Consider the following 24,932-nt stretch of genomic DNA (forward strand, 5'->3'; position numbering starts at 1 on the left):
CCGATGTCCATTTATTGTAGGAGCTCAGCGTGTTCGCTGGGTATAAGGGTATCACATTAGTCTGTGCTCTTTAACAGGCACGCTGTTGTGTGTGTAAATAATGAGCTCGGATACACAAAAGTCCAGAAAGCTAATATGTATATAATATACGTATGTATGTATATATAGTTTGTTTAAATGAAGTGCGTCACAATCCCACCATTAAAACAAAAGTTATCTGGCCTTTCAAATGTTGGGAGATAGGGAATTTAGGAAGGGGATGGATGTGTATTTTTGCCCGGGATCACTGTGTTTATTTCCCCGACTATTGAATTAAAATCTCCTTTTTGCACCTCATTCATTTAGAAGGCGGCAGACCGGTGACACCTGTCAGGTCTGCTGCTTATGGTGAGCACGTTTACCGTGCATTCGCGTGCTCGTTCCTCCAACAACTAGTTTAGAATTAAATTAAGCGGCAACTTTTAAGTGCCACTGTTGTGCTGACAGGCTAAGGTTCTGCTTAAAAAAAAAAGGATGAGTGCTCTCATGTGAAACTGCCTTTAAAGGACTCAAAATTCTCTAGTGTTACCAAGCAGGGTGACATTTAGGCAGATTTTGCCAAAAAAATCTTCAAAATATTGAATTCTTAAACATTTTGCTACTGCTTAAAGGGACTCAACAATATAAAGGAAGATAGTTTATTTAAAAGGAGACATACTCCCATAACAAGAGGACATAGTTGTAAGATAGAGGGGCAAAGGTTTAATGGTAACATCAGAAAATATTACTTTACGTTGTTAATACAGTAAAGGCATTTAAGCAAGCATGGGATAGGCATATAGGATAAGGGCAGGTACTAAAGGAAAGTACTCAGATTTTGGGCAGACTGGATGGGCCTACTGGTTCTTATCTGCCGTCACTTTCTATGTTTCTATGCTGCAGTCTAGAAGTCCCTGTATCAGAGCCCATAGTTTGTAACAAACACCCTCCGCTTTACAAGCCAGAGAAGGTTAGAAGACCCTCAACATCTCTTACGCACAAAAGAATATCTGGCAGACTCATACTCCACTGTAACCTGTACTAGGAAGATATATATATATATATATATTTTTTTTTGTTTTGTTAAAAAGAAATCGTAAAAATCATCTTCAAACATTGAACTTTTGGAATGAATACATACTTCAACATACGTGGACTCAAGCAGGGGACGAGAAAAACATATCTACTTAACGGCAGTGAAAGGGAACATATCGTATTAGTAATGGGGGACTAAATGTTCCCTTAATGTGTTTTAATTATGTGGTTAATTTCCAAAATCTTTTAATGTCAAGTTGTTAAAGCCGCTATAGCTTTTTGTAATCTGGTGTTAGGTTGTTTGTGTTTGTTCAGAAGAGATAAAACGAGAAAAAAGGAGATAATAGAATATATAGCAGGGCTTGCCAGAGCAATGAGAAATAACAGCAAGGTGCGTTTGTAGGTATCCAAAGGATGCCGAGAGCAAAGTTACAGAAAGACAGACCTCTGGAGAGACAAGGAAAAGGCAGATAGTGGGAGGACAAGCGAGACAGCTGGGGGCAGTCAGCATGTTAAATTGTGTGGGGTTGCTTGGTTACAGTGGAGTCTTTACATCAGTGCGGTAAAGTCAGGTCTAAAAAGGGACTGCTAATTTGCATTTAGTTGCATGCAGATGTTTTGCAAATCTCACAGTCTTCATTATTTGGGAAAAGGTGCCCTCTGGCACTCCGGCTGCAACAAAGGCTGACTGAGGACAATGAGAATTGTAGCCCGTATTTTTTGGCTTACAAGTTATTGCCTGTCTGTGTTTATGGAGTCCGTGAATAACAAGTCATATAATAAAGGTGGATCGTTCAAATACTTGAGTTACAAACCAACAGCTTTTCATTGTAACTAGGAAACCTACAGATGATCTGCACAGTTTCTACTTTTGGCAAATTTGAGCAGATGTACATCGGAAGTAGATACAGTGCTGCGCAGCCAATGTTAAATGAAAAGGGGCTTTAAACTCCGGCTGCCTGTTTCCGAACATCGTCTAGTTGGCCTTGAGCTCAAAGGATTTTTTGAATGATGAGCCTAAGTTGCAATAAAAAAGTAAAGAAAAATGGTACTTTTATAAAATCTCCATATTGAAAATTGTCATGTTTATGCACATTAAAAATCCATATACCTACTCCTCTTAAAGGTGCTGTTCCACATAGATATTTATTTTCCAATTTTCCTAGATTATGTAAGTATTAGGATCAATGTATTCATCTTTGATAACCTTTTTTTTTTTTTTAAATAACATGCCGGGTTTTTTTTGCTGTATTTTGTTGTTGAAAACATTTAGACAGGACCTCTTAATCCTGTCTGGTTTATTTGCTCATTTTGCCCATCTCTGACATCATAGATTATTATTCTTCTTCTTTATTTCTAAAGCGCCGACAGATTATGCAGCTCTGTACAAGGTGAAAAGGTTACAGATAATGATAGGTACAATACAACAATTGACATACAGATACAAGAGGAAGATGGGGTGGAAGCTTAAAAAGTTTTTGAGGCCTTGTGCATTCATGATAGAGCTTAGAGGAACTCAGCTGAGAAAAGGTAGAGTGCCTCTACCAATTCATTTAGCAGAGAATGACCCCTTAATTAACAGCCCCCACTCCCACATTAGACATGGGGTAATATGTCTGACAGTATCTGGTGAGGTATTACCTACAGAATATATAATGTGTGTATGTAATGTGGTTGTGATCAGGTGTGTTGATGTGCTTAAAGTGGGGTGCTTTTGTTTACTTGCATAAAGTGTGTGTGTGTATTTTGTGTTTTACTTGCACAAGCGTGTGGGTGTGGTGGTAGGCGGTCAGCCTGCTGTGATGCTTTGGAGGAATGGCAGGACTGTTACTAGACAACTGCAACTGTGTGGAACAGCACCTTTAACATTAATGCTTAATTTAGTTCATACTTCACCCATAAAATAATATTCAGTATCCCCACTCTTATTCCCATGGATTGAACCGTCCAAATGACCTCTGCATGCCTTTATGATGATATAAGCTGTTCAAATATTATCATGATTACCTTTTATTTATATAGCGACAACAATCAATGTAGCACTTCTTACAATACATGAATGTGAGGGTTACAGGAGAGGGCTGAGTCAAAGGTGACTCCCAAGGCATCAGGTCTGGTTACGGGAGGTAGTTGGGTTATTGATGGGGTTAGAGAGTTCAAGATCGGGTTAAGATGTAAAGAGGGAAGATTATCAGTTTGGTTACAATTACATTTGTGACATCCAAGAAGAAATATATAAGACATGGCAAAAGGATCCTGTCCTTTCATGGTTGATTTTATTAAATGTCCCAGCCAACGTTTGCTTATCCAGATACATTATCACCATTATCCTAGTGTTGAATATCCTGATGGTTGTACTTGAAGATATCTGAAGTAATGCAGGTTTTGGCCCTGCAATTATTGTAGATAGCACTTGGACTTTTATTCACATGACCTCTACTCATACAATGTACTTATATGAGCTTGAGCTATCGGAATAATGGATTATACACCCATGGTGGTTATCCAGCAACTTCAACTTTATTCATTAAAAAAAACAATTCAGTTCATACATTCTCAGTGCGAATATTTAATTTAGAGCAATAGAAACAGGTGTCCAAAGATCTCAACATAGACAAAGATACCTAACCAACAGACTATGCCTGCAACACGGATAGGGGCCAATAAGTAACTGGCTATCATCGTTAATATGTGTGGTTGAGAGGCACTGACGTTTTGTTTGGGTGTATTTTATGCTGGGATTGGAGACTGACATGAAGCCCTTTTCTTAAATACTCATGCAACTAGGTGGTTACCTGGGTGGAATAGAAGTTGGAGTTTGGTAGTGAGAGATCTTCATGCTTTCTATCTGTTTTCTAGATTTCACTGTGCTCAAGTGTCTTTCCCCTTTGCAGTCTTATATAGTCCAAATTTAGTGCCATGTTCCCCAGCAATATTATATAATTTGTATTTTGGCAGGCTGTCAGATGCATTCCCAACTGAGTTTTACTGTAAAGTGCAACATGAGTATATTTTCATGAATTTTCACAGATGACAGTTCTTGTTTTTCCTTTGGATGTCATATGTTGTCTGCTTTGATATCTTAGTGAGACAAAAAATATTCACACTAAGACATTTTTTTTTTTACTGGCAATGCAAAATGTACTGCCTTTACAGAATATAAAAAAACTTTTTCATAGTGGTTCAACAGAAATTTAAATGAGGATATGAAGCGTGTTATGACGAGTTGGAGAACTTGATAGAATATCTACACAGGAATCTTATGACTCACAATTTCTAGAACATTGGCAGCTGAGAAGATTCTGACTCACACTAGACACTTGGCTACAGTAATGGTTGTACCACGTATAATAATGGAATTCCACATCATGACCTTGTAAAAATAGTAGGAATTGGGGCACATGTAAAGGTAGACAAAAAAACAATAATGATGGAGAATATAAAAAAACATCAAATATGTGTATAATTATATACTCACAACCATGCAAGCCAGTTCATTAGACAATGGATAGCTGCTGATGCACAAATATGCGTAGATAACACCATGGGACTCTGTGGACCACCTTCTTCTGGTGTCCTGGATAACCCCATAAGAATTTCAAACAATCTCTTAAGTAATAACAAGCCATAGCTCCTGTCCTTAATTTGTTTCACCGGTCTTAATTCCTGGCTTCCTCAGGAGGAAAACAATAATATCAATGGAAAATAATCCTATGTTCATCGCTAGGAGAATCTACTTTTTATAAACTGAGAAATTAAGTCCATATCTGTGTTAATTGAGGTGTGAATTTGGTGATGTCATAGAGACCAGTAAGTATCTCCCACAGGGACAGAAAAACAAATGCTTACTGCGATCATGGGATGCCAGCCGATAAAAAAAAAAATGAAACAACAAATCTATCACAAAAATATTGCTTTTTTTTGACCCTGTGGAATAATAAACAATACATCATCACCCCCCGATGCACACCATGTAATACAAAGGAATATGGCTTTCCGGATGTAATTTGAGCAATGATACCTCTCCAGGGCGGTCGGATTATGTGTATCCCTATAGTTAAGACGTTAGCTAAACCTATTTGTTTACAAGAATTGCAATGGCATGGGACACTACCTTTTATTTCTAATATTCACTAGATTTTCAAGTATCCTTTTAATACCCTGATGGTCCTACTCACATAAGCATTACAATGAATCCATTAATCTATCTCAAACCTTATTCTTGTTTTGTCCCAGTAAATGCTAAAGTGTTTCTTGGTTGTATATGACACATTTTACACTTGCCACATGAAAAAAAAAGAACCTTTTGGTTTTATTTTTAAAATACCGTATTTTCTCGATTATAAGACAAGGCTTGTATTATATCCAAGGTCATATAGAGGTCCGTCGTCAGGGCCTCCGGGTCCGGAAGCCAACTGAAGAAATCTGACAGCTGGCGGTTCGTCCGAGAAGCGAAGAGGTCCAGGTGAAGAGGACCTCGGAGACGAAGAATGTCCTGAAAGACCTGCGGGTGAAGTTTCCAGTCGCTCACATCCCTCCAATGTCTCGAGAACCAGTCCGCTAGCTGGTTCTCCAGTCCCGGGAGGTATTCCGCCTGTAACGTGATGTTGCGAGCCAGACAAAAGCCGAAGATGTCCTTCGTCAGTTCCGTAAGGAGTTTGGATCGAGTGCTTCCTAGCCGGTTGATGTACCTTACCGCCGAGACATTGTCCATTCGGAGGAGAAGACACCAATCTGACTGGTCCTTTGCCAGACTCCGGAGAGCCCGGTAGTGTAATGGACCTGGAAAAGTAGCTTGGATGGATGCAGCCAGGAGCCCCACCACACGAGCCAGCATGCGGAGCGAGCAAACATCCTTCCGAAGGAGGGAACGAATCTCCTTCTGAATGGCCACGACCTTGGACATCGGTAGACGTAACATGGCCACCTTCGAATCTATCTCTAAACCCAAGAATTGGATCCGCTGCCACGGCGATAACTCTAGCGATGACTTTAGCGTGTTGACGACGAAGCCGAGCTGATGTAGCATCCGCACCACAAAGTCCGTCTGGCCCTGGAGGAGATTCCGACACCTGGAAAAAAGAAGAATGTCGTCGAGATATACTATGCACCTGATCCCCTGAGATCGAAAGAAAGCCATAACCGGCTTGAGAAGCTTTGTAAAGCACCAAGGCCGAACGGGAGCAAACGGAATTGCCAGATTTGTTTGCCCCAACGGAACTGAAGGAACTGCCTGTGGTCCGGGTGGATCGGGACAGCAAGGTAAGCGTCCTTAAGATCCAAACGAGTGAACCAGTCCCCCTCGGAAATAAGGTCCCGCAGAAGATGGATCCTCTCCATCTTGAAATGGTGGTAGACCACAAACGCATTGAGGGACTGAAAGTTTATCACGGGGCGGAACTCCATGGTGTGCTTGCGGATAAGAAAGATGGAGCTGAGGAAAGAAACGGGCCCCCGAGCGCGTTGGATAGCTCCTTAGTCCCTAAGGGCTAGGAGCTCGGCCTCTATCAACTGCCGATCAGACGTCGACCTGGATATAGGAAGAGGTCTCCTTACCTGGTGAGGAGGGGGGACGAAGTCGATCCAATAGCCGCGTACCATCTGGAGGACCCAAGGGTCTGACGTGATCCGCACCTGTGGAGGGAAAGAAAGACAGGAAACAACTGGACTTACCGAACCTGGAGCGTCTTATGGGAAAACCGGTGGAACCTCTGCCCCTGCTGCCTCCTCTAGACGGGAACGAACGCTGGTTGAAGGCACCTCGGTTGGATGGCTGGGGATGCTGGAAGCTTCTGGAGCCTTGAAAGGTAGAACGGCTGGTGACCCGGCCCCGCGGTCGTCCAGCCCTGGAGGAAAAACGAGGACCAGCTTGGAACACTTTCCGCATGGAGAGCTTGGCCTTGTTCCAGGAGGTCATGAGGGAGACGTGACGGTTGAGCTCCTTCACGAAGGCGTCCCCAAAAAGAAGACCGTTGGACGCCGCACCTAGGTCCTTGGAGCCAAGTTCTGCTGGGTGAGAGTCCATGCGGAGAAGGGCCGCCTTGCGTCGCTCTGTGGCTATAGCGACATTAGCGTTGCCCAGGAGGCAAACTGTCCGGAGGGCCCAGTCCCGGATAAGCTTGGGGTCTAGGGGAGACGCCTGAAGGAAAGCCCTGTCAGCCAGGGACAGAATCTGGCTTACAGGGCCCACCAAGTCCAGGAGCTTATCCTGGGCAGACTTAAGGCCTTGCTCCAGGCCTTTCCTGGGGTCACGCTTGTTAGCGGACAACAGGGCCAGGACATTGGGATCAAATTCCGGGGTTAGCGCCACCTTATCGGGGATAGAAGGGCGAGGGCATTCGGAGTTTGTTGCGCACCTCTTTGGGCAAAGGCTTGCGCAGCCATTTATGTAGGTATAGGCCTATGTGCTCTGGGGGGCCCATTCAGTGGCCCTAGGGTGCCGCATGGTAGAGGGGTCGAATAAGGATGCGCCTGATGGGTCTAAGACCGGGAGGTCGGCAGAGGCAGAGTGGGGGTAACAGAGTGATGAGGTTCAGAATGGTGGGGCTCATCCACTAAACACTCACAGATGTAACGTGAGTCTATAGTCCTGGACGAGGCCAGGTGAATAGATGCCTCTGATTTGTCTGAACCATCATCAATAATGGAGAGAGGGAATGTGAGAGACTCCTCATCCCCAGCGGAGTAATGCCCTGAGAGTTGTGAGGCAACGGAATATTTAGGGCGTTTGGCAGGAGCCTTGCCCTTACCCGCAGAGGCGCTATTGCCCTTCCAGGGTCGTTTGGAGCTGCGATTATCCTCCCCAGACTTCTCTGAATCGGAGGGAATATTAGTAGGGGCCACGGGGCTGGAGGTAGGGGTTGGGCCGGCTGGGGCAAGGAGGCAGACATTTTGGAAATTAAGGATTCGACCGAGGAGGAAAATTTGGATTCCAGCCAAGCCATAAAGGCATCCTGGCTAGGGGCACTATCCTGGGACATAATAACAGTATACTAATACTGAAGGTCTGCAGATATAGACAGGGACTCAGCCTGTGTAATAGGTAGCAAGCACAGAGAATCTGCAGGTGAAAACAGGGACTCAACCTGTGAAACAGCTCCCAAGTGAAAAAGATGAAAACCTGTGTCAAAAGAGCAAATGTGAGAAAACCAAAAAATAAAGAAAATACTTTCCTTTCTTTCGACCGAGTTAGTAGCCGGAGCCCTATAAACACTCTCCACGGAATGTTGCACAATGATATCAACCAGACTTCTGTCTAGGGGCACTTGTAACGATCGGTCTCAATGACTCGGAGAAACAAAAAATAACAAATGCAAAATGATAGTGTAATATGATAAGACACCTCAGGAACTAGAGGATAAACTTCAATTGTTGCACTCACAATATGTATGAGTCGTTCAGGCTCCCAAACATAAAACTCCTTGGTGTGCGTGTAAGTACATCAACCCCATGGACATAGAAGAAAAGAAGTATATCTACCATAGGATGATATCTTTCAAAACTGGTATATGCGCAGTAATGGGTTGCACTCACATTTAGATGGATATATCAAGCATCTCTGGTGAATTTCTTGGAGTTGCAGTGGTTTTTGGTGTGTTTCTTGAAGTAAATCCAATCGAACCTGGATGCCTCTTTATCTTGGAGGAAAATTCCTCTTTGTTCCAATCTCCGGATTAAGTGTCAATTACTTGTAATGTGTGTGATACTGTGTGAAATGAATATGAAATTAGCTGGTGTGTGCAATAATTTATAGAGAAAATATCATTTGTTTCATGATTAGTTTAGTAAGATGAATAAATAATTTATTCCGGGACCCAGCCCTCACGAAAAAAATCGGGGGAAAAAAACACTATGCGTATAATAGCAAATGTGATCCGATAATGGATAAAACAATGTTAAAAAAAAAATGTCCGTACTATAAGATAAAAACAAGTAAAATCCAAGTATGGTGCAAGAATTATAGTCCTCGACGCGTTTCGCCACTGCGTGGCTTCCTCAGGAAGCTCCCAAGCACAGAACACGTGAGGGAAAGCACAGAGGGCTCGTCTCAGTAACGAGGACAGGGGCTCAGCCTGTCAGAAACCAATATCAATAAAGGCTCCAGGAATTTAAAGAGACATACAGTTAGTAACATAGTAACATAGTAACATAGTTCAGAAGGTTGAAAAAAGACCAAAGTCCATCAAGTTCAACCTATATACATATTGTGTCCCTACTGTGTTGATCCAGAGGAAGGCAAAAAACCCTTATGAAGCAGATGCCAATTGCCCCATACCAGGGGGAAAATTCCTTCCCGACTCCAAATATGGCAATCAGAATAAATCCCTGGATCAACGTTCTGTCCCTATTAATCTAATATCCATAACTTGTAATATTATTGCTTTCAAGAAACACGTCCAGACTCCTTTTGAACTCTTTTATTGAGTTTACCATCACCACTTCCTCTGGCAGAGAGTTCTATAATCTCACCGCTCTTACTGTAAAGAACCCCCGTCTGTGCTGGTGTAGAAACCTTCTTTCCTCCAGCCGTAGAGGATGTCCCCTTGTTATAGATACAGTCCTGAGTATAAATAGGTCCTGGGAGTGATCTCTGTACTGCCCCCTTATATATTTATACATAGTTATTAAGTCCCCCCTAAGCCGTCTTTTTTCCAAACTAAATAACCCCAATTCTGATAATCTTTCTGGGTACTGTAGTCCTCCCATTCCCCTTATTACTCTGGTTGCACGTCTTTGAACCCTCTCCAGCTCCACTATATCTTTCTCGTACACTGGTGCCCAGTACTGTACACAGTATTCCATGTGTGGTCTGACTAGTGACTTGTACAGTGGTAGAATTATTTCCTTGTCGTGGGCATCTATGCCCCTTTTGATGCACCCCATGATTTTATTTGCCTTAGCAGCAGCTGCCTGACACTGGTCGCTACAGGTAAATTTACTGTTAACTAAAACTCCTAAGTCCTTTTCCATGTCAGTCGTCCCCAGTGTTTTCCCATTTAATACATATTCCCAGCCTGGATTTTTCTTCCCCATGTGCATAACCTTACATTTATCTGTGTTGAACCTCATCTGCCACATCCCAGCCCAAGCCTCCAACCTATGCAGATCCATTTGTAATCGTGCGCTGTCCTCTATTGTGTTAACCACGTTACAGAGCTTAGTATCGTCTGCAAAGATTGATACTTTACTATGCAATCCCTCTACAAGGTCATTAATAAATATATTAAAAAGAATAGGACCCAAAACTGACCCCTGTGGTACCCCACTAGCAACAGTCACCCACTCAGAGTATGTACCATTAATAACCACCCTCTGTTTCCTATCACTGAGCCAGTTACTTACCCACATACACACATTCTCCCCCAGCCCAAGCATTCTCATTTTATGTACCAGCCTTTTATGTGGCACCGTATCAAATGCTTTGGAAAAATGCATTTGCAGTTGAAGGCTCACTTCAGAATCAGGGCCTGCCAGAGCAACCTATAAAAAAATCGGAAAATAGAGGTGTCCAATGAGTAGAATGTGTATAAAAACCATCCAACAGCAAGAGAATAGTAAATACAGTGAACGGCAAATAGATATAGAGAAAAAAACGAGATTGCTGCGCCCTCAACAAAGATGGCTGCCCAGAGAAGCTGAAAAAACTAACTGGACGAACTACAAAGATGCCCGGCGCGAGGAAAACACGAGGAAGAACCAAGATGGCGGCGAATCCGCCAAAAGGCCACCTCGCAGCAGGGACAAGAGGCCAGCTCCCGCGAACCGGGAAACAAAACACAGAAGAGAATGACTGCCGGCAAGCTAACAGGTGACAGCCAACGTCAGAGAAGTCCACAACAGCGGAGGAAAAAAGGTACGGAAGAAGGAAAAAGAACCCGGGGAGGTTAGAATAAGGGAAAAGCAGGGGGGGCGCAGACCGGAGCCGGGGGAAAAAATCCCGAGCCCGGGGAAGGCAAGCCTGGAGGAAGGGCAGCACAAGGGAAAAAGCTGAATAGACAGAAATAAAATGGAGCAAGAGACAAAATATATAACAAGATAAATAAAATATATAACCAAGAGAATACGAAAATAAATCAATAAGTCAAAAATCGATACAATCGAAATATCAATATGGAGAGAATCTGACCTGTAGCTACGGTGAGCAACAAAGAAAGAGGAAGAGGAGGGATTGGCTAGGGTTTATATACCCTCTGTTTTATTGGTTGTTTTCTTTGTATCTGTTAACTCTTTCTTTGCTGCTGTTGGTGGGTAGTAAAGGAAGATATGCAAAATAGGAAGCCTCCTGTCTTGCCTTAAAATTAAAAATAGCAGGACGTTGGCTCAACGGGTCCCAACATTGGGTTTATACTAGGAATTGTTCGTTACAGATGTTACTTTTTGTAAAGCCAACATGGAAAACCCTGTAAAGTCAAATAGGCTTTCCCTGTGTTGACCCAACAAAAAGTTTAATCTGGCTATTTAAGTTTATTTTGTGTGTATAATACATATACTATAAATAATGCAAACACAATGAGCTACTGATTTATGATTAAAAGTATTAAGCGTTTTCTGTTTGATTGAAGATATAACTGAATAGGATAAAAGCAAAATGATGCAAATAAAACGGTAAATTAAGAATCCATAAAGATTAGATTATGAATGTATGGGAAGTACACTAAATATTTAACATTAACTAGCTATCATATTTTGGCAGAAATATAGTGTTTCATTGATGTGCAAATTGTAATGGTTAGTGTATTTACATGGTAACTTTTAGAACGAATATGATTAAATACCCTCCCAACCAAATTTTGCAGTTTGTTTAATTTAGAGCTCAGAGGTAGATCAAGTGCAGTAGAGCTCATGGAGTCCATCACTGAGATTATGCTATGTACCATACTAGCTAATTTAAAAATGGAATATGTTTCCATGGTAACACTTAAAAGCATTAATATAAGTAGTGACTGATCATATCTAATCCGTCACGCAGGGAATTAAAATTACTATGGCAATTTATTCAATTTTTAAATGTCAGCAGAATATTATATTTGTTGACATTTCCACCACAAGGACAGTTTGGGTCCCTACCAACCAGCCATATTTAGGCCCCAAACCTGTACTAAATGGTGACCTCAGATGCTCTCAGGCTACATCCTACAGTTAGCACTAATTGGATTTACCAGTCAATGAAGGGTTTACAAGCTGAGCTTATTCATTTCTGGAGCTAGATAAATTAGAGGTCCCCGTGGCCCCATGAATTAGCTTTATTTATAATAGACTTCATGGCCCTAAGTACAGTTTGTGCATGACCATCAGCAACTTTCACCATGGCGCTTTTAAATGGCGCTTTTTTCAACAAATTAGTTTTTTTCCCAAATATCTGCTCTGTTAGAGTTGCCCCAGTCAGCTGTGAGTGCACTTATTTTTAAAGCGAAAATATCTAGGAGCAACAACTTTGGGAGAACTCATGGGCACTTGAGTTGCTGAATTTAAAGTTTTCTTTAGATTCAGTGTGACTACAGAGGTATAGAAGAATTTCTTGTAGTTCCTCTTCATTATAAAGGGCCATCACTGGCCAATATATCTGCCAGAGAACCTGAGCTGACCCCGCATAATACGAAGTTTAATTAGTGAATCTCAATGAATTAAATATTATATTTGGAGCCTTACTGGGGTTGTCCCACCATAATCCTGCCAACTCCCTCTTAAGTAACTAAATCCCATATTCAGCTGAGACGACACAAACCTATTTTGGGATGTCAGCGATCATTTGCATATAATTATTTTGGTCAGATTATTTTTTCTCACTTGAAATGTTGAATGTATGTCCATCAACAGTATGATATAACAAAAATATAGAAAGCGAGAAGGGTTCTCTGTTGGCATTTTATATCATTATAAACTAGGGTCATTTACATCTCTATTACCCCTTTTAATTTTTATGAAGTTAGCTGTTTCCACTCCATGTTTGCTTCTCCATGAACCCAGATCTCCTGGGACTAGTCCTGCTTTTTTGGATTCAGTTTCCTTGTGCCTTTTTACCACTGACCTTAGGCCAGTACATCAACCGCATCAAAAGGGCATATTGACCATTGAGACCATAGTACCGTATTGGCTCGAATATAGGCCGCACTTTTAAAGACTTAAAGTGGGGGTGCGGCCTATATCCGGGGTCTAGCGCCCGACGCAGGGCAGGCAGGCAGCGGGGTTAGGATACAGATCCCCCGCATCGGTGCAGAGGACCTGCATCCTACTCCCCGATACGCTTAGACAGCCTCCCCTGCCAGCACTCTCCACGGGGGGGGGGGGTGCCGGCACGGGAGTTTGTCTAAGCGCATCGTGCGGACGGTCACCGGCTGCGGAGGTTGTTTACCCGCATCGCCGCAGCCGGTGACCGTCCGCACGATGCGTTTTACCTCTGCCCCCAAGACCTACCAGAGCAGACTCCCGGGTGTCTTGCAGGGCCGGCGGGGGAAGTTGTATACGCGTATTGCGTAGATGTCCCCGCAAGACACCCGAGAGTCTCCTCTGGTAAGTCGGGGGGGGCAGAGTGGCAGCATATCTCGGGGGGGGGGGGGACAGTGGCAGCATATCTCAAGGGGGGAGGAGGACAGTGGCAGCATATTTGGGGGGGGACAGTGGCAGCATATCTCGGGGGGGAGACAGAGTGGCAGCATGTTTTTTTGGTGCTTTTTTAACCCCTTCGTGACAAAGGCTGATTCTATTTTTTGTACCCTTCGTGACAATGGCTGTTTTATCGTTTCTGCGGTGTTTCTGTTTAGCTGTAATTTTCTCTTAACCCATTCACTGAACCCACACAAGTTATATATTGTTTTTTTCAGGACAAGAAGGGCTTCAGACACCATAATTTTTTCCATATGATTTTATTTAATAATAATAAAAATAATAAAATATGACGAAAAATTTAAAAAAAATGTTTTTCTCACTTTTATTTGAAAAATCTTTTATTCATCATAAAAAACTACTGAAAAAACCCGCTAAATAGATTTTACTATTTGTCCCGAGTTTAGAAATACCCAATGTTTTTGTTTTTTTGCTTTCTTCTACACGTTATGGGGCAATAAGTACAAGTAGCGTTTTGCTATTTCAAAGCCATTTTTCTCTGAATCTGGTAATTTTGTCTCCATGTGGTATTTGGGGCATCTTTGAAGCCAGCAAATTAAATTTACCCCACCAAACCATATATTTTTGAAAACCAGACACCCCAGGGTATTTTAGATGCTGATAGTTTAACCCTTTCCATGCACTAATCCTACCACCAACCCTTGTCAAAGTTTGTTTTTTTCACACATCTTGTACTTCAGGTGTGAAATTACAGCTCCTGGTATATGTCACTGTCCCACAACACCCCGATATGTGTTCAGCAACATCTCCTGAGTACATTGATACCCCACATGCATGGGTTTGTCAGATTGTTTGGGGGCAAAAGGGCCACATTTGGAACATGAGCAATTCAGTTTTTCAACTAGGAAGTTTTACATCTGGGTAAAGAAAAATGCTTGTACCCAACTATCAGTAGGGACAGGTTACAAGAAAGCCTGGCCTATCTCCAAGAAGGGATTTGATCTAGCACCTTAAGCAGTCCCTCATGCCACGGAATGGACACAGGATTCACTTGACAGTGCAAATAAAAACGCTTAAAAAATGGCGGAGCAAATAAAAGCTAAAAATCAGTAAATGTAACAAAAAATTAAAAAAAAAAATACAAAAATGGAGCAGGAACAAAAAAAAAATTAAAAATGGGAAACTGTGTGATACAACTTGAAGCAGTCACCGACACAGAGTGCAGGTTTTCCAGGGCAATCTGGACAGTAAAATGTGGTGTCCTTTCTTTGCCCCCTGCTGTAGCATACCCTGCATCTCTTTTGGGGATTCTGCTTCTTTGCTGTAGGGGGGATTTTAAAAATAAAATGGGTAGCCCCAATCCTGCTGGTTCCCATCACCACTTGGGGACCAGGTGCATCACGGTACAAGATACTTGAAATTACTTGGAGCTGAAACTGCAAAAAAGACAGCTTCAGCCCAGTGTCTGCTTTTTTGTGCAACAAAAAAGCGTTATAGGTTGCAATTTGCATTAGGTAAATTGCAACCTTCTTGTACCAGGCCTTTGTCTTCCTCATAATGAGGTAGGGCTGTAGGAGTTGATCTGACAGATCAACTCCACCCATGTTCTTATTATAGGCCCTGATGCACACTGGCTTTGTAGTGACCCCAGCTCTGCCACGGACAGAAACCTCCACGGTTCTCTCATCGTGGATGGTGGTCAGCATGCACATCTCTTTTCTGTCCCTGAACTTCAATGCCAAAAGCTCCTCTTGACGTAGAGCTGAGGTCTCCCCCTTTCCTAGCCGGGTTCGTGCCAGGTGTTGTGGGAAACCCAAGCGGTTCTTTTTTATAGTACCGCAAGCTACTGTATCGAAACAATACAGCAGCTTGAACAAAGGGACGCTTGTATAGAAGTTATCTACATACAAGTGGTAGCCTTTGTTCAAAAGGGGGAATATTAGGTCCCAAACAATCTTGCCACTGGTGCCCAGATGTTCTGGGCAACCTGGAGGGTCAAGGTAGCTATCCTTATCCTCGTATACCCGGAAGGCATGAGTATACCCTGTCTCGCTCTCGCAGAGCTTATACACCTTCACTCCATACCTAGAGCGCTTGGAAGGAATATACTGCTTGAATCCCAGCCTTCCTTTATATTTCATCAGGGATTCATCCACGCAGATATTCTTTCCAGGTGTATAAACCTATGGAAACCTGGCAGCGAGATGGCTAATCAGGGGGCGGATTTTGTAGAGCCTATCAAACTGGGGGTGCTTCTTAGGGGGGCACAGGCTGTTGTCATTAAAATGCATGAAATGAAGAATCATTTCATACCTTTGCCTAGTTATAGTCTGGGCATAAATGGGGGTACTAAGGATGGGGCTGGTGCTCCAGTAGGAGCGGATGGAGGGCTTTTTTATAATGCCCATTAACATTGTGAGTGCCCAGAATTTAAGAAATTCTGGCACATCAATGGGAGTCCATGGCTGTTTTGCCCAAAAAGAATTAGGGCTAGCAGCACGGTGCTGCTGGGCATAAAGGTTAGTTTGTGTGACAATGTCTCCCAAGACATCATCTCCCAAAAAAACCTGCACAAATTGCAATGGAGTGAATCCTGTAACATCAATATTGATGCCAGGAATTCCAGAAAAAGGAGGGATAGCTGGCTTGTACTTATTAGGCGCTACCCATGCCTCTGGTGCACTGGCCTCCTAACAGCCACAGATACATCACTAGATGTATCTGTGAACTGACCAACGTCAAAATCTGACGCTGTATGAGTGGCCTCAGAATCTGTGGCCAAAACGGCATACGCCTCCGCAGCCGTATACCTGCGCTGCATGGTTACAATTGCAGCAAAAATAGTGGGGAAGGAAAGGGTTAATGGCTCTAATAAAAATAAAAAAATGTAAAAAAAAAAAACTAAAAACAAAAAAGAAAAAAAAAATGTAAAAAAAAAAGAACCCAAAAACAATTGCCACTATGCAAGATCACTGTTTATGCAGTGATCAATGGCAATGAAGGGGTTAATATTGAATGGGTGGCTCTTATAAGAGCATTTGGATCAATATATATATTTTATTTTATTCAGAGTACCTGAAATACCAGAAAACACACCGATCTGTCTCTCTCCCTCACTAGAAGCAAGTGAAGGAGGGAGGCAGATCCAATACTGGTCAAAGGCAATGTTTAGAAAACATTGCCTTTGATTTATCAAATCATGATCACTCTTATGAGTGATCTGACCACTAGGGGTGTTATTCACTGGATGTCCATGACATCCAGCAACACCCCCCCCGATGATGACAGCAGGCTCCGCCCCCCGGCTTGATGGGCGCCGCCATCTTGAAACACCGCGTGTGTTTCGAAGACGCCGGTACCGGGAAGGTAAGTTAAGCATTTAGGAAGCGATCGCGAGTCGCTTCCTTTGCTAAACAGGTGTTGCAAAGATGCCTCGATACTGAGGCATCTTAGCAACACCAGCTAAGCAAAGGAAGCGACTCGCGATCGCTTCCTAAACCAGTCTTTCAAACATGCTTTTTTATTCGCCCCTAGGAGCGATCGTGGGGGGACAGAATGTTTTTTTTGGTGTTGCTCAATGCCTCGATGTCGAGGCATTAGAGCAACACCGTTTGAGTGAAAAAATCGATCACGGATCGATTTTTTCACCCGTTTTAACAAATGACGGTCCTGGCACGTCATTTGTCGTTAACGACATGTTTTTCCGTGACGTGCCCGGACCGGCAATTGTCATCAAGGGGTTAAAGAAAAAAACTTTTTCTTTAAAAAAGCACCAAACTTTTAGGGTGCAGCCTATATACGGGGGCAGCCTATATCCGAGCCAATACGGTATTACTACTAAAATGCTACATTATAAGTTATAAATTATAGTAATTTGTTTAGATATTTTTTTATATATATTGTTTTTCCACCCTGTAAAATATTGGATAAAACAATGGTATAGGCTGGTTAGGCCAGCTACCAGGTGTGCATGTCGACCTTGACACTGACAATAATGTAGGGGACAGAATCTTGTACGAGAGAGTGTATAAATATTCTAAATGACAGTGTTTCACTTGTAGGAAATGGTTTATGCCTTACTCAGACATGATTACAAATAGCCTGCGGCATATTAATGTGTCAGCTAAGAAACTTACACCAGTGCAGCAAATTACTAATCCGTGATAAGCAAACATTAAGTCTTGGAAAATGTGCTGTGTCTTCCAGAGTTTAGTCCCAGGAGAACTACAAGAAGCACGAGAGTTTAAATGACAGAATTACTGTGCTAAATTAGAAGACATTTTGCAGAGCTCCAGAACATTAACAGCTTTCAGAAGGCACAGATCTAATAGTACCATGGATTTGCATTACAAATTATGTTAATTCTGATGGATTTAGACAAAGTGATTGAAACCTTAGGGTTCCATTGCCAAGGTGCAGTGATTCTCATTCTGGCTCAATTCATCATTAAAATATACACTAGACACAAAAGTTTGGGGTCACTTAGCTGTTTTCATGGAAAACAAGGTATGTTAAATTTCTAGCTGTGCTACCATTATTGCAAAAGTGCTTTCTAATGATCAATTAGCCTTTTAAACCTAACACAACATGCCATTTGAACACAGGTGTGATTGGTGTGATAAATGTATTTATTAAAAAAAATCAGCTGTTTCTGGCTACAATAGTCATTTACATATATGTGTGATATTTCAGCATTATACAGTCAAGAGACCTACAAATCATCAATATTTTTTTTAAATATTTGCTTTTGAGATATATTTGCCTTACCCTTGAAGAATAAGACATATGAAATAGAGCATATATATCTAAGGCCATTTTAATCCAGCTTTTGTTTTGTTTTGTTTTTTTAAACAACTCACACCAAGCCACAACTCATAGTAAGTATCCCTTGGTCCAAGAATAAAACACAAATTCTTTTATTTATTTTTTTTTACAAATTCACTTTGTAACTAACATTTATATATTATTACAATTGTAGTTCACAGAAATGGCGGATCAATCTCTGCAAAAGCGCCAAAGTTTTGACAGATGGATTTAGTAGCCTAGAACTTTGAAAACAAAGCAACTGAATGCATAAAATACTTTAACAAAACTATTAATATTCTAAAAATATTCTTTGTGCAACATCAATGCACAAAAATAACATAAATAAACACTGTTTTCAGCAGGGCTATCCATACCAGAGGCCCAGCTATCCACAAGTTATAGTGAATGCAAAACATATTGCAAACTGTTTCAAACAAATTTTAACACAGCTCAATAGTTCATGGATGTGTGGTACCTCTTCAAGACATAGTCCAGATTTACTTGTGCACCATGGGCAATAAAATCTTATATTCCTTCATTTTTCTTTTTAAGTGCATACCCGACATGGGGGAAATTCTTTTAATGGTGTCTCTCCATCAGGTGAACTTTATTATCTGTGTTGGAGAGTTGGTGATGATGATGATAGTTGTATTTCAGAGTCTGAAAAGGTGATGGTAGAGCCTGGTTTAGAAATGACAGAAGAATTTAACATAGCCAATGAAAAAAGGTGAGTTGAAATTACTTTGTGCAAGGCAATAGATCATCTGAGAAATGATGAGTGATTTCTATTTAATTACTACGGTAGGTGAACACGGCAGCTGCCTATTAAACATGTTTTGTATCTGTGTTCCATTTGTAATGGAGATGGAGAAGCAATATGTCTATATTTGGCCTGTTCTCTACCTCTAAGTGTTGTTAGAATTATTATCTTTTATTCTGTTGTACAATTTGAATGGGGTCGTTAACACATACATAAGAGATATACATTAACACATACCAACACATCAAGAGAGAAAAACCCTGCCCCTTAGCTGCCATCTAGCCTTATGGTACTTTTGTACAAAGTTACTGTAGTTAATGGAGCGATATGACGTACCCTTAGCTAAAAAAAATTCACAACACATGTCACAGGTGCTGAATCGGAATCCACCTGTTGTCCCACACACCAAGAATGTGAGACTCTCCAGGCTGGGCGATAGAATTTTCACGTACCTGGAGCCCATGATTCTGTGAGCAAGCCGTCTCTTATAATCTGAGGCCAGACAGATTCTCCTCTAGATTGAGAGAGTGAAACAGTCCCTCTGCCCCCACCAAAAGCGAGGGAAACGAAAGAAGCGCTAGGGAATCCAAAATAGAGGTTTCTGTTAAGGCAGGACTCCATAGTTACGTGTGCCATAGGGGTGTTACTAGATACCTGAGTGTAGCACAAATGAATAACCCTTGGAATGAGGGGAAAAAGATGGAAAGGTATACACCCCCATCTCTGAGCACTGTTGCATGAAAGCTGAAGAAATCCTCCACCTGCTGGTTGTTCCTTGAAGCGAACAGGTCCAATATGAAGGGGCCCTGGCGACATTGGAGATCGTGGAACACTCGTCTGTGGAGCCTCCAGTCGCTCGCGTCCCGCCAATGCCTGGAGAAACAATCGGTATTTCGAAGGGAAATTGTTGTGATCTCTTTGTGTGATCTGCCAGGCATTTCGATCGTGATGTACCTTACCGCTGGGATGTCTAACCGCAGGAGGAGGCAGCAATTTGTCTGGTCCTTGGCCAGGCTCTGGATTGCAAACAAGCCTTTTGTGAGTTCCAGTCAATTGATGTGCAAGGAACGCTTTTCCTGTGACCACAGACAACCTGTCGCCTTTTTCTTGGATGCCGCACCCAAACCAAACAGACATGAAGTCTGGGCGCTAAGATCACCCGACTGTTCCATGCTTCCATATGTTAAACCCAACTCTAAAGTTCTTGATGCACCTCGTCGTGAGTCACACCTGTTGATTGTACAAAGGGACTTCTCTGAGGCCTTGAATCGTAGGGCACAGTAATGGAGGGGACCTGGGAAGATTGCCTGGATCGAGTAGGAGAGCAGGCCCACTACCTGAGGAATCTTGTGAAAGGGACAAGAGCCCTTCTGTAGTAAAACTTGTCTCTTCCTTTTGATAGACTTCTTCTTGGTAACGACAGATGAAGATAACCAGACACCAAGTCTATCTCGAAACCTAGAAAATGGATCCTTTGCCTGGGCATCATCTCAGACTTGGGTATGTTCACCACTAACCCAAGCTGGTGTACTGACGATGAACTCCATCTGGTTTAGTAGGGTGTCTGCCTGTTGAGAGAACAACAGGATGTTATTGAGGTAGATAATGGACTTGATAACTCTTGACCTGAAGAAAGCCATAACCCATTTGAGGAGCTTTGTAAAGTGCCAAGGGGCTGAACTAAGGCAGAGCGGCAGTGACTTTAACTGCCAGATTTGATTGTTCCAACAGAACTGGAGAAATTTCCAATGATTCGCTAGGCAAGCATCCTTGAGTTCCAACCACAAAACCGTTAAGAGCCCAAAGATTGATAACTGGATGTAAGCCTCCCTTTTTTTTCTTTACTAGGAACATCGAACTGAGGAAACGTACTTGTAGAGGCTGATAAGCTCAGTCTTTACTTACTGCTGCTCTTCGGGGTTTCTGTAGAAAGGTTGGGGAATCCCCTCCTGAAAAGGGGGAGAGGCTAAATCTATAAGAAAGTTGCTTACCGTTTGTAGGATCCAAGGGTCTAATGTAATCCATTTCCAGTTGTGGGGAAAAAAGAGAGATCCTGCCAGCTACCTGTGAGAGAGTAGAAAAAAGATACTTGGCCAGCATTGGAATGGCCTCTGGAAAAAAGACAAGGATCCTCTGTCTCCACCTCTGAGATATGGCGGATATTGCTGGAAGGATCCGCAGAAGGATATTGACTGCACACCGCTTCTGAAGCCTGAGAAGTAGGAATGATTGAAGCCCTGGAGGAAAAACGGTGGAGCGGTTGGAACACTTTCCTCATAGATGTCTTGGCTTTGTTTCAAGCCATCATTACAGAAAAATGCCTGTTGAGTTCTTTAACAAAGGGGTTACACTAGTCGCGCTTTAATTCCTGCGCTCTGTTGACAAGGCCACATTCGTATTACCCAGACCGCACAAATAGCCCTGTCTCAAATCAGCTTTGGGTCCAAACTGGAGCCTTGGTGGAATGCCTGGTCCATTAGTGACAAGATTTGAGTCACCGGACCTACTAGATAGCTTGTCCAATACCAGTAGCTTGTCTTGGGCCACATTCAGACCCTTCCTGGAATTACGCTTATTCTGGGACAACAATGTAAAGATATTGTGGTTGAATTGCGGTGTGACTGCCACCTTATGTGAGAGAGTAGGGTGAGGGCATTCTGCCTGCAGCTTGTTCCCCACCTCCTTTTGTAAAGGGTGGTGCAACCACATCTACAAGTACAAGCAGATATGTTCGAGAGGGGCCCATTCCGTAGCACTAGGGTGTGGCACTCATGGACACCCTAGTGCATAGTTTGCCCAATGACCAGCCTGGGCCAGATAGAACCCCATTAAGATGTAACTACCAATGAAACATTAATTGGGCTATTTATTTACTTATGCCTTGGAAAATGTTCCAAAAAACAGTCTAGACTTGTGCATGTGTTTTCGTACAAACTTTATTTTTAACGAAAATTGCCTGTTTCGTGCATTTTTACAAAAACTTTTTCACTCTGGCCAATCGGCATTTACAAGGGGAAGGGATTAAGAAGTGGAAAATTTGGGGGATCTCTTGATGCCAAGCCAAGATCAGGTAGACCAAGAAAGATTTCAGCTTTCAAGTGTGCTGACACCATTTTAACTTGTCAGTAGCAGCAGTTACAGACTGATGGGAGTTGGAGTGTGAGACAGTGACAGCTTAGCAGAGGCTGAGACTGATGCTCGTTGCTCACCTACCATACTGCAAGTTAATTATTTTATTGCAGAAAATGTGCTGTTGTGGGCAGAGCCGGCCTTAGGTGTTCTGGCGCCCTGTGCGGACTACTCCTCTGGCGCCTCCCCCATCCCAAAAAAAGAAAGGAATAAAAACTTGTAACAAAACCCCAATCACTATATACTACGCCAAACATTGATGTGGTCTAGGCCTACCACTTAATTGTCTGGCTTAGTAGTAGGGATGCACCGAAACGAATTCTGGACTGAAACCGAAAGTGCAGCATTTACCTGGCCAAAACCGAATATGACCCCCCCAACACCATAAAAAATCTAACACTTTTATTTAAAGTAAGTAACACACCAAAATAGGAGAAAACAATTAAATAATATTATATATATACATATATATATATATATATATATATATATAAGTCCAAAAATAGTTACCGGCACTCCAGGGACTTTCCAAATAACCACACAAACAACTTCGGTTTTCAAGTCTATATATATCATATATATATATGATTAACAGCAATCACATTCCTATCATGCCCAGGCATACCCAGATTCCAGGATTTACTTGCAGACTTGGCATGATAGGAGTATGATTGCCCTATCTACCCCTTCTCACTCTCTTCTGCCGTATCTACCCCTTCTCACTCCCTTCTCCCTATCTACCCCCTTTCCCCTGTCTCACTCCCTTCTCCCTATATACGTCCTCCTAACTATCTACCCTTTCCCTCTTTGAAGTTCACTTACCTTTCAGGAGTCCTGTGGTGGGGGTGCAAGGCCTCTGCCTCCCAGCTCTGCCACTGTATGGAACAGTATAGAGTGATGGGAGTTATGATGTACTTTTAGAGCATAATTAGATCATGAAATAGACATTGGAAATGGTACATCATAACACCCATCACTCTCACACATTTACCAATCCACACGCATACCAATCCACACGCATACCAATCCACACGCATACCAATCCACACGTATACCAATCCACATGCATACACTAATCCACACATATATACCAATCCACACACACTAATCCACACATATATACCAATCCACACACATACCAATCCACACGTATACCAATCCACACTTATACCAATCCACACGTATATACCAATCCACATATATACACTAATCCACACATATACCAATCCACTCTCACTGAATGCTTTCCTACCTTTCCTCTTTTCTCCTAACAGCTCCTTTTCCTCCTCTTCGTTCTTCTTCTTCAGTTCTTCTGTCTTCTTCCGGGTCAGAGGGCACGGACAGTGGTGGGCGCGGCTTCAGTGTTGTGCGCCGGGATCTGACAACAAACCCCGGCGCACAGCAGCTGTTGCCGCGCGGATCACAAGGGAGCGGTATCCCTTGAGTGATGTTAAGCCGGGTTCAAGGGAGATCCGCTCGCCCCCCCCCGCGGTCGCACAGGTCGCACACCCCAAAGGCCGGCCCTGGTTGTGGGTGGATTGGGGAAGCTGTAGTGACTACTGTAGTGTATTATAGGGACTGCAATAGCAGTTTTTTCCTATTCCTGGGTAGAGTTTAGTTTATGCCCATTTATGCTACCATCCAAACCTGTAGTTTGTGGACAAGTTAATTTTATTTTCTTTCTATCATATCATCTATTATTATTAGATAAATAATGGTGACAAAACCAGGCATAATATATAACATTGGGGAAATACAGTCTTGCTCCACGGGGACATACCAAGGACATGTAAAGGGTCCCACTGTACTCAGTCCTAAACTTAACCACCAGGTAAAAAGGATTACAAGTAGTTGTTAGCATGTGCTGTTATATAGTGATCTTAAAATTAATTTGCTAACCTCTTGACGTCAGTAGCCTATGTGGGTAAGAGACATGAAACGTTGCTTGCTTCTCAGATCTGGTTTACAACAATGATCTCTGAAAAAAGCCCCTTAGTAGTAGTACGTTAAGTAAATGAAACATCAGCTTAACGAAGCTACAGAGAACAGTAGTTTGTGCGGATATTTGGTGGCTTATACTAGAGCAGGTCAGAACATGAATGCTGGTTTTATTCAGAACACTGAATCATATCCTTCAATCTTTGCTTACATAGTAGACGGTTTACATAATTAAAAGAAAAACCACACAAAGTCCTGTGGTGTGTACTTTAATGAAGACATTGTCTCTTCCTCGCTGTAGTGCAACTGTTGATTTGCTGGTCCTGGACAAAAGAATTCTTTATGTGGCCAAGCCATACCTCCAGCCTCACCTATATAATAAAATGTTATTCTTCCACGTTAGAGAAGCACAGCCCTCTGAACATCCATGTTACAAATACCTTCCTTAATACCATTGGTATTTAGGGTAGGGATGTGGGACTGTGGGGGCCCCAGGGCCACTCTGGAGGCTAAGCTGCAGCTGCTGGTTTTGATAGCAGTTGGTAGGTATACTGAATTCCCTTTTTTTCTCAAGGGCAGACTGAGACCATCCAGGGCCCCGGGCAACAAAAAGTGATCCCACCCCCATGATAGTACCACACCCTGTCATGACCATTCCCCTTCCTGGTTAAGCCCCTCCCTA

General features: G+C 42.5%; 1 protein-coding gene and 1 non-coding gene across 2 annotated transcripts in view; both read right to left on the reverse strand.

Moving 5' to 3' along the window:
• LOC149305618 (low-density lipoprotein receptor-related protein 12-like) overlaps positions 1–24,932 on the reverse strand; it is a 118,624-nt gene that overhangs the window by 23,352 nt on the left and 70,340 nt on the right. Inside the window, exons 2-3 of the mRNA XM_089477601.1 lie at positions 6,732–7,363; positions 5,470–6,125 (exon numbers count right to left, since the gene is read on the reverse strand). Of these exons, the coding sequence (XP_089333727.1) occupies positions 5,470–6,125; positions 6,732–7,363 (1,288 nt within the window). The remainder of the gene's footprint in view (positions 1–5,469; positions 6,126–6,731; positions 7,364–24,932) is intronic.
• LOC149305619 (small nucleolar RNA SNORA35) lies at positions 14,551–14,680 on the reverse strand. Its single transcript, XR_016271763.1, has one exon. It is a non-coding gene; the product is annotated as a small nucleolar RNA SNORA35 (small nucleolar RNA).

This window comes from Sceloporus occidentalis, unplaced genomic scaffold, assembly GCF_023333645.1.
Source record: "Sceloporus occidentalis isolate IW3139 unplaced genomic scaffold, rSceOcc1.0.p SCAF_11, whole genome shotgun sequence".
NCBI lineage: Eukaryota > Metazoa > Chordata > Lepidosauria > Squamata > Phrynosomatidae > Sceloporus > Sceloporus occidentalis.